Source organism: Triticum aestivum, chromosome 2B (assembly GCF_018294505.1).
Source record: "Triticum aestivum cultivar Chinese Spring chromosome 2B, IWGSC CS RefSeq v2.1, whole genome shotgun sequence".
In the NCBI taxonomy this organism is placed as follows: Eukaryota; Viridiplantae; Streptophyta; class Magnoliopsida; order Poales; family Poaceae; genus Triticum; species Triticum aestivum.
Window position 1 is genome coordinate 592,582,071 of NC_057798.1, and position 8,384 is coordinate 592,590,454.

General features: G+C 45.6%; 1 protein-coding gene across 1 annotated transcript; it reads left to right on the plus strand.

Moving 5' to 3' along the window:
* Nucleotides 1–406: 406 nt before the first annotated feature.
* LOC123046215 (ubiquitin carboxyl-terminal hydrolase 3) lies at nt 407–4,560 on the plus strand. Its single transcript, XM_044469524.1, has 9 exons — nt 407–815; nt 907–1,026; nt 1,137–1,187; nt 1,950–2,055; nt 2,773–2,831; nt 2,928–3,002; nt 3,462–3,510; nt 3,625–3,701; nt 4,166–4,560. Exons 1-9 carry the CDS (start codon nt 765–767, stop codon nt 4,247–4,249), a joined length of 672 nt encoding a protein of 223 aa, XP_044325459.1. The 5' UTR covers nt 407–764; the 3' UTR covers nt 4,250–4,560.
* The last annotated feature ends 3,824 nt before the right edge of the window (nt 4,561–8,384 follow it).

Below are 8,384 nucleotides of genomic sequence, written 5' to 3' on the forward strand. Positions count from 1 at the left end.
TGGATCAAAAGATTGACTGTTTTTTTTTCTTTATTGATGTGAAAAAGGGGCAGTTTATTGTAAAGTTGCCTGAAACTCGACTAAAAAAAAAGTTGCCTGATCTTAGCCATTTTGTGGGAGTTTATACTAAGGCTGTGTTCGGTATGTAGGAATTTTACAGGGAAACTATAGGAATTCAGAACCAGAGGAAAGTTCGACAAAGCGTCGTTCGGTATGCAGGATTGGCAGGGAGAGATTACACAGGAAAGGCTCCACAGCCCTCAGTTTCACAGGAAAAAAAGAATCCACCCGATTCTCATTTTCTGGGCGGAGTCCCGAGGCCATGCAAAGGAAAGCAGCATGTGTGCCTGTACTGACTCGGTTTAAATGCCCATAGCTGTACAAAGTGACATGCACAAGGATAGAATAATGAGTTCTGCACTACCTTTTGTGACTAGGGTCCACACGTTCCTTTGTTTCTCTTTCCTGCAATCCGAACACCAAATCTCATATCTTCACCATAATTTCTGATTCCAATGTTTTAGCATTGTATTCCAGCAGCATTCCTGCATCCTCTATTGTTCCTGTAGTTTCTTCAACTCCATACCGAACGGGGCCTAACTGTTGAATCTAAACACCCGCCGCCGGGAAGCAAGACCTGAACACCACCCCCGCCGGCGTACCCGATTGGGCGATTGGCCGCACAAGAGAGAACACGACCTCGCTGAAACACCACCCGCCGCCACTACTCTCCATCCGCTCTAACTCCGGCAACGTCGGCCGACATGGTGAAGCGGTGGCTCCCCCTGGAGGCCAACCCCGACGTCATGAACCAGGTACCCACGCCTCCTCTCCACCTCCGGTAGGGCTTCGCCTCGGCCTCTCCTCTTCCTCGCTCACGGGCCCTCGCGCCATGGTCGGCTGCAGTTCATGTGGGGGCTGGGGGGCCCGGAGGACGTGGGGTTCTGCGACGTGTACGGGCTCGACGACGAGATGCTCGCCATGGTGCCCCAGCCGGTCCTCGCCGTCCTCCTGCTCTACCCGCAGGTGATTCCTGAGTCCTTGCCTAATTGGCCGTGGGATTTTTATTGGGTTGCTTGTACCGGTGGATGGTGGGTGGGAGCTGATTTGTTTCCCACCCGCGTTTCGGTGAGCAGGATCGCAAGAAGGAATCCGATGCTTCGGCCACTTCGACGGTGGAGACCAAGGTGAGACTGAACTGTATGGTTAGTTTGGCAGTAAGGATGCCCAGCACAATTTCCTGACGTAACATCAATCGATTCCCATGAAAACCTGGTAAATTTGGTTCGTTCACCTGCTTCTAGGAATTTTGTGTGAAACATTGTGTTCCTAGAACTGAACTTTGGCGAAATATTGCCATAATACTTCAGCATAATTAATCATAGGACATCAGGGCATTATCATGATATATCTGCGTGATTGCTCACCCAATGACATAAGGGCATTGCCATAATAGTTTAGCAGGAACGGTACCAGCCAGTGGTTAAGGTTCTAGCCGATTCTTCAAACTTTACATGTTATTTCAACAGTAGTTATTTGGCCATTTGCCCATTTTCATGGTGCCCCTAGTTGTTGTCTATTTCCTTGGACACTCCTTTAAACAAGTAAACAAACTGCACCTCAATGGTTAAATTGTTTGAATGCTATCATGCTTGATTTCTACTGCTGACTTATTTTTGCACTGCACACTCGACATATCGTACTTGTTTCCCCAAATTCCAACTTGTGTATCAACACAGTAAGGAATTGTGTCCACAATGGTTAGCAGCTTATTAGGTTTCTATTATTTCTTCCATATGCATAATGTTATAGGTTGTATACATATTGGTTTCGTGGTTCCCAAATAGCTAGAGATACAGTACAATATAATTTGTTAAAGATTGTTAAGGAATCTATGCAAAGTTTCTATATGGTTATTTCTTGATAATACAAAAAAATTCATGATGCAGGAACCCAACAAGAAAGTATATTTTACAAAACAGACTGTTGGCAATGCTTGCGGAACAATTGGTATTATTCATGCAATAGGGAATGCTGTGTCCAAAATCAAGCTAGGTATTTACAGCAGTTTTGAGTTTTAACTTCCTATTGATGCACAGAATATTAATGCCTACACGCATCAAGACAACACTCTATTATGTGAACTTTTATTTGATCTTGCAGTCCAAGCATAGTCATTGTTCATACAATTCTATTAGTGTGAGGGTAACCACCCAATAATTCACTAAGGTCATTTCCATGATCCTTAAGAACTCCTTCATCCCTTGCCATCTGTTTCTTAAGAGAATAGGTGGTAATGGATAGTCATTTCCTTGACCTGCTATCATATGAATAATGTATTTCCGGCAGGGACGGAGCTGCCTTATAGACATTGGGGTCAGTTGACCCCAATGAAATTTGAAAATCCTTCATTAATTTAGTACTAACCCTAACATTTATAGAACGATGAACCCATTGCCATATGCACGACCCCATCAATTTTTTTTTCTAGCTTCATCCCTGATTTCCAGAATCCCGACTTCACAATTATATCTAACTCCCATGAACTTGGATATGCACTCTTCTTTTTTGCTATATATTTGCAATACTAATGCATGCTTTTGGTCACACATAATGACATAAATATGAATTATTCGGACTTGTGGCTTTAATTTACCTAGTTCCAGCTTCCAAGACTACTTCAACAAAATGTTATGTTGAGTCTCTTACCTTTTAATGCCCGCTATTTTTGACTTGTTATGAGATTTGACTAGTATTTTTTTTTCTTTGCAGTTGATGGGTCCTATTTCCATAGATTTTATAAACAAACTGCTGATATGGATCCTATCCAGGTTAGTCCATGTACACATACTTCTTGTCTTGTTAAAGACTATTATTATGGATTGACTTCTACTTTGTACTAATTATAAAGTACTTGATGGTGTCAGCGTGCTGCTTTTCTTGAGGAGGACCAAGAAATGGAGGATGCTCATTCTGTTGCTGCTGCTGGTGGTGATACAGAGGTCAGCAGTAAATTTCTTTAATTATGCCTAGCATACGAATATTTGCACCGATGACCAGATAATATTACGTTAATGTTTTGTGAATGGAATGTTTATAATTGTAGTCTGTCAGTCCTGAGAGCCGTGACGTTTTCTAAGAATAAGTTTTGATCCTGTCCGGAATTGTTAGACCTGACTGTTAGCCAGTTTACCTGCTTTTCTGCCTTCATGTTGTTTCTTGTTTGCCAGTTTGAATAGCTTGCGATCTGGGGTGAACGTTGTTGCTCATGTGTCATTTGTGAATGGGTATTGGGCATTGTTCATTAGTTCAGAACTTCCACAAGGAGCATGTTATTATAGAATTGTCAACCACAATAATTTGACTACTCTCATGGAAGATATGTTTATATACTATATCCTCAGTTTGAATGTGATTTAATCTACGATTGCAGCCTGAGATATCTATATTTTATTGTGCAGGCCAAGGATGGGGTAATTGAACATTATGTTTGTTTTTCGTGTGTTGATGGTATGTATTGTACAAGTATCCATCCGTTATCAGAGAGCCATAATTGATTCTTTTTGTCACAAGTCACCGTCCCTTTATCTGTTCACTCTGTTTTTCCTTCCCTTTTCCATCCAGGTGAACTTTACGAGCTTGATGGAGGAAAGCCACAGCCGATACATCACGGCCCTTCCTCTCCTGATAGCTTGTTGCAGGTAAATTGTTCAGCTGTCTATATCTCTCATTCTGTAAACGGCGTATTGTATGGAAGATAGTGTTGCCTATTTATAACTTCAGCATAAGGGTTTTGGTTGTGACCGTATTACTTAGTAGCTCTTCATTTCACTAAATTATGTCGTAATGCTTAGTCAATTCTTATTTTCATAGTAAGATATTAGTAGCTGCTTAGTCGCTTTCGTGCACAGGCCCATTAAGTAGTCAGGGTGGTCTCACGACTGCACAACCATTTTGCAAAAGAAAAAAATGGAAGCAGTTCAGCCCAACACAAAATCGGCAAAAGATAAAGCCGAGCCTAATTCTTTAGTAAATACACGCACTCGATTGGAAAAATCCGGTCCGCTATATCACCTCTCATGAAGGAAGATTCAGTGACAAATATGAATGCTTAACACTTGTGATTTTCTGAACCCTATTATTCCTTGGCTGTATGCATTTGCAGGATGCTGCAAGAGTCATAAAAGCGAGGATTGTGGAGTATTCTGAGTCACTCAACTTCAATGTCATGGCTCTCTCGAAGATGTAGTGAATATATGGGTCCAGAGAGAAGGTTTATTGATTCACACACACCACTCTACCTCATCTGCGCCGGCCTCAGTTAAGTCCAACTGTAGGATCATTTCCGTTATGCTGGTGTAACATTGTGAAATGAAATGAAATAATATGGGAACACAAAATGATCAAAGCAGACCACATCCTCTTCAAGCTACTCTTAACTTGCCATTCTGCTGCACTGAGGACATACATTTTTCTTTTTGAAGTTGCTTGTTGATGTTTCCCTTTCGACTAGATGAGCTTCTCATGTGTATTATCGACTGTAAAAAGCGCTTGTAGTAATATTTATGATTACACGTGTTAAGGAAAAGTTCATGTACAGTAGCTTTTAAAAAAAAGGTCTTTCCCCCAGTTCCACCCATTTTATTGAATGAAACCACAGTAAGCAATCTAAGTGATGAAAACAAAATTCATTTAGAAGAGACCATAAGAATCATAAGGCAGCTGTGCAAACATTCTTTTTCTGTTTGGCCCACATTGAAATGATGTCTTGTATAGAATTTGGCATTCCCAGAAGGAAAAACTCACACATTGGAACTAACGTATTTAGCAACACTCATTACAAAATAGACAGGAACCAACACATGATTTTTTTGGGGGATTAATGAAATGATTTAACAGAGCATTTACCACTGCTGTCATTTTGTGAAGCATACATCTAGGAGTGTCAGTAGCAGAGGTAATCACAACAGGCCGAATAAGAGCAACCAGTTCATGCTAGAGCAAAAACGTTCATGTACGGACGCGTTTGGTAGGCTGCATCAAGCCCAACCAGGCTCTGGCGGACTAAGTAGTGAGTTGTTTGGTTACCTAGCTCGCACGTAAAAATTGACCTACACGAAACTTAAAGCAATCTCAGTCTGGCTAGATCGACCGTTTTTCCAGATGCAGACTGGTTCTAGTGCAATTTACACTACGGGGAGAATGTAAGTTGGGCTTGATATAGCCAACCAAACGACATGAAGAACATGACCCAGAGCCTGTATACACTTAAGCAGGCTCCGCTGAGCCAGCCTCTCCTGGGTCAGGCTCCACTAGGAAGGTAACCAGACGTGCCCATAGTGCCTCGCTGGTTGCTGGTGTGAGATCAGTATACGATAACCTCCAGAGTACCCCGGTTGCAGACAATGGTGCGAGTGCGACACAGTCAGAGCTTAAACCGAGGTAGATAATGAAATGCTACTCGAGACATACACACAGGCTCACGCTAACCAGTCAATCACGTTAGTGCTGTTGGTGCTGTCAGTGCTACGCCAGAGCCCGATCTAGCTCACGCTACCAGTGCGGGTGCAGCTTGGTGAGGGGGGTTGTGTCGTCGCGTTGCATGGAATGACAAAGGGAAAAATTAGAACACAGCGCGCGGAGTGCTCCACCTTTTCCAAATTGATGACACAGCAGCATTGGAGGCGGGCTAGTCCTTGGAGCTGGAGGAGTAGATTTGTACAACTACTTTGATCGTCATTTATAACCTTTTGTTTTTGTTTTCTTAGCTGCTTGTTGATGCTTCCCGTCAGTGGCGGAGCTAGACCAAAACCATTGGGGGGGGGGGGGGGGGGGGGGCAAAAGGCTAATTTTCACTTCATCTTGGCCCTTCAAAAAAAATAATTCTTCAGGGTTTTCTTCAAAGTTGGGGGCCACGGCCCCCCTCGGCCCCAACATAGCTTCACTGTTGCTTCCCGTCCTATCCTACTAGACAAGCTTCTCATTTGTACTCCTTCCGTCCGAAAATACTTGTCATCGAAATGAACAAAAGGGGATGTATCTAGACGTATTTTAGTTTTAGATACATCTTTTTTATTCATTATGATGACAAGTATTGTCGGACGGAGGGAGTATCATCGAGTGTAGATCAAAACGTCCAAAAGCAAGGGAAATTCGGTCTCAAGTGCCATTCTCGTTGCAACTTGCGCATGTTAAGGCGAAGTTGCTGCAATGACTGGCTGACCGCTCATATGAGTAACCTGTAGAGGAATTCTGAATTCAAGTGTTGGTGCTGCACTTAACAAATGTTACTGGTTGGCAGGTCGTCACATGTATACCCGGCCACTGCGTGGTACAAGCTTTTCACGGGGTATGGGGGTTTTAGCTTAAAGCTGCTGAGAGACGTATGAGGCAAAACGCATGCAACGTTCGCAATGCTTTTGCTGGAGGCCCAACCTAGCTCACATAGTACTCCGTAAGTAAAGAAGTAGTGATCTAAATGCTTTTATATTTTTTTACCACAATTCATCCAACCCTACCAAAAAACTATCACTTTGCATTTTTTGTCCGAAAACTACCAATTTACGCCTAACTTTTGTTCATTTCCATTCAAATTTGATTTTTACTCTCTCAAATATAGATGATCCGCTAGAACTGACCAAATTTAGTGGAGTAAATATACTCCACTACAGATTACTCCATTCTTGTAAAAAAAAAGATAACTCCCTCTTTTATTTTTGGGGAACCGGCTAGATTTGGCCTTAGCAGTGGCACGAAAGTCTATTGACGCGTGCTCCGCCGCGTCCAGCACGCCGTCGTACTCAATCATTAACCGCTTCTGGATCTGGCCACCGTCCATCACACCTCTCCCTCCATCTCCGGTCACTCTCGGTATGCCCTGCTCACTGACATTATCAGTAGCGGGTTTCCGTTTCCGGCAATCGTGCATCGACTCAAAATGGCGAGAAGGTCAAGCAGGCACGACGCGGCCAGCCGGCCAAACCTGCTCATGTCGCCATCGTCCATCGTCTCCATCTCTCTGCCGCTTCGGTGGCCATGGTCTGGAAAGAACAATACGATCCTACCACGTCGATGGCCTCCAGCGAAGTAAAACGCTGGGGAGAGGAAAAACGTGGTGTGATGGCACAGAAACTAACCTGGCCAGTCTATGTGCTACTGGTACTTGTCTTTTTTTTTTGAAACGGAGGCAAAAGCTTTGCCTCATCTCATTAATAAAGCAGAAGAGAGTTGCCCGGTTAATAAACGGAAAACCGGGCGAAAACCATCACAAACCGCTGAGCGGCACACATAATACCACACACCTCACATAGAGGGTCTCGTCAACATCACACACCGGTGTCATCGTCATCACTTCTCCCCAACAGGCCTCATCGCCCTCCCTAATCTCCGATAAAGCGACTCCGACTTCTCCGAAGACAAATGTCGACCCAACCCACACCGTAGAGCTGTGTGAAACACAAGAAACCCCGCGCCAAACTCAGCCACCCGCGTCAAGGACAACACAGCTCCGACTCTGAAAGATGGCTCCGAAGGAGAATTATGCAAGGTTGGCGCCGCGGAAGACCACCGAACAGACCACTTGCTGCCTGTCATCGTCACCACAGGGCCCCGCCTCCGCAGCTCCGACTTCACCGCAACAAAACAACCCGAGGTAGTCCCACGAACACGCCGGAGAAGAGCCGACTACCGCAACCATTGCCGCGTCTCCGACATCGCACATGCCCATCATCATTGCCACAAAAGCCTCGACGCCAACACCACCAACTTCCATCGGTCCCGCTTGGTGATGCCTAGCTCCAAAGACGAAGCCCACGAGAGGGGATACAATGCTAGAGCACCTTCATCGTCCGATCCCATCGATCTAGGGTTTCCCCCGAAGCTGCGAAGATTGGAGCTGAGAGTGCCTCGACGATGCCGACAAGAAGGGAACGGCGCTTGAAAGCGTCGCCATCTCCGGCTCCGGATACGCCGGAGACAAGCTTTCGCCCAGGTCAGCTTCTCGAGCCCCGCACATCATGCATCAGCAAGCCCTCCATCGAGCCACCGTGGTCAAATCCGGCCGAATCTGACCACCTTCACCCTTCACGACCTCATAGCAGCAGATCCGCGACGCCTCTGAGCCGCGCCGACCGCGCAGCCCAGGCCCTTCACGCACCCGCGACGAGCGCCACACCAGCCGCGCCCTCGCAGCCGAACCTCCGTCGGCGGCACGCCTCACCTCTCCCGGCAGCCGCCGGAAGCCCCTGTCCGCCCTCGCCGCACGAGCGCATCCTTCCCACTTGAGCTGCAGAAAATCTGGGTAGCAAGGTCCCTTGCGCATCCACGCTGCTCCCTTGCCGAATCACCGCAGCGCCGCCCGAGCCGAAGCACGACCTCACGCTGCC

Bases quoted from the DNA above. Each gene is read 5' to 3' on its own strand.
- LOC123046215 (XM_044469524.1), top strand. From the start codon at position 765: ATGGTGAAGCGGTGGCTCCCCCTGGAGGCCAACCCCGACGTCATGAAC. The intron at 1,188-1,949 runs GTGAGACTGAAC...TTCATGATGCAG, and splicing joins CTTCGACGGTGGAGACCAAG to GAACCCAACAAGAAAGTATA. The intron at 3,003-3,461 runs GTCAGCAGTAAA...TTTATTGTGCAG, and splicing joins CTGCTGGTGGTGATACAGAG to GCCAAGGATGGGGTAATTGA.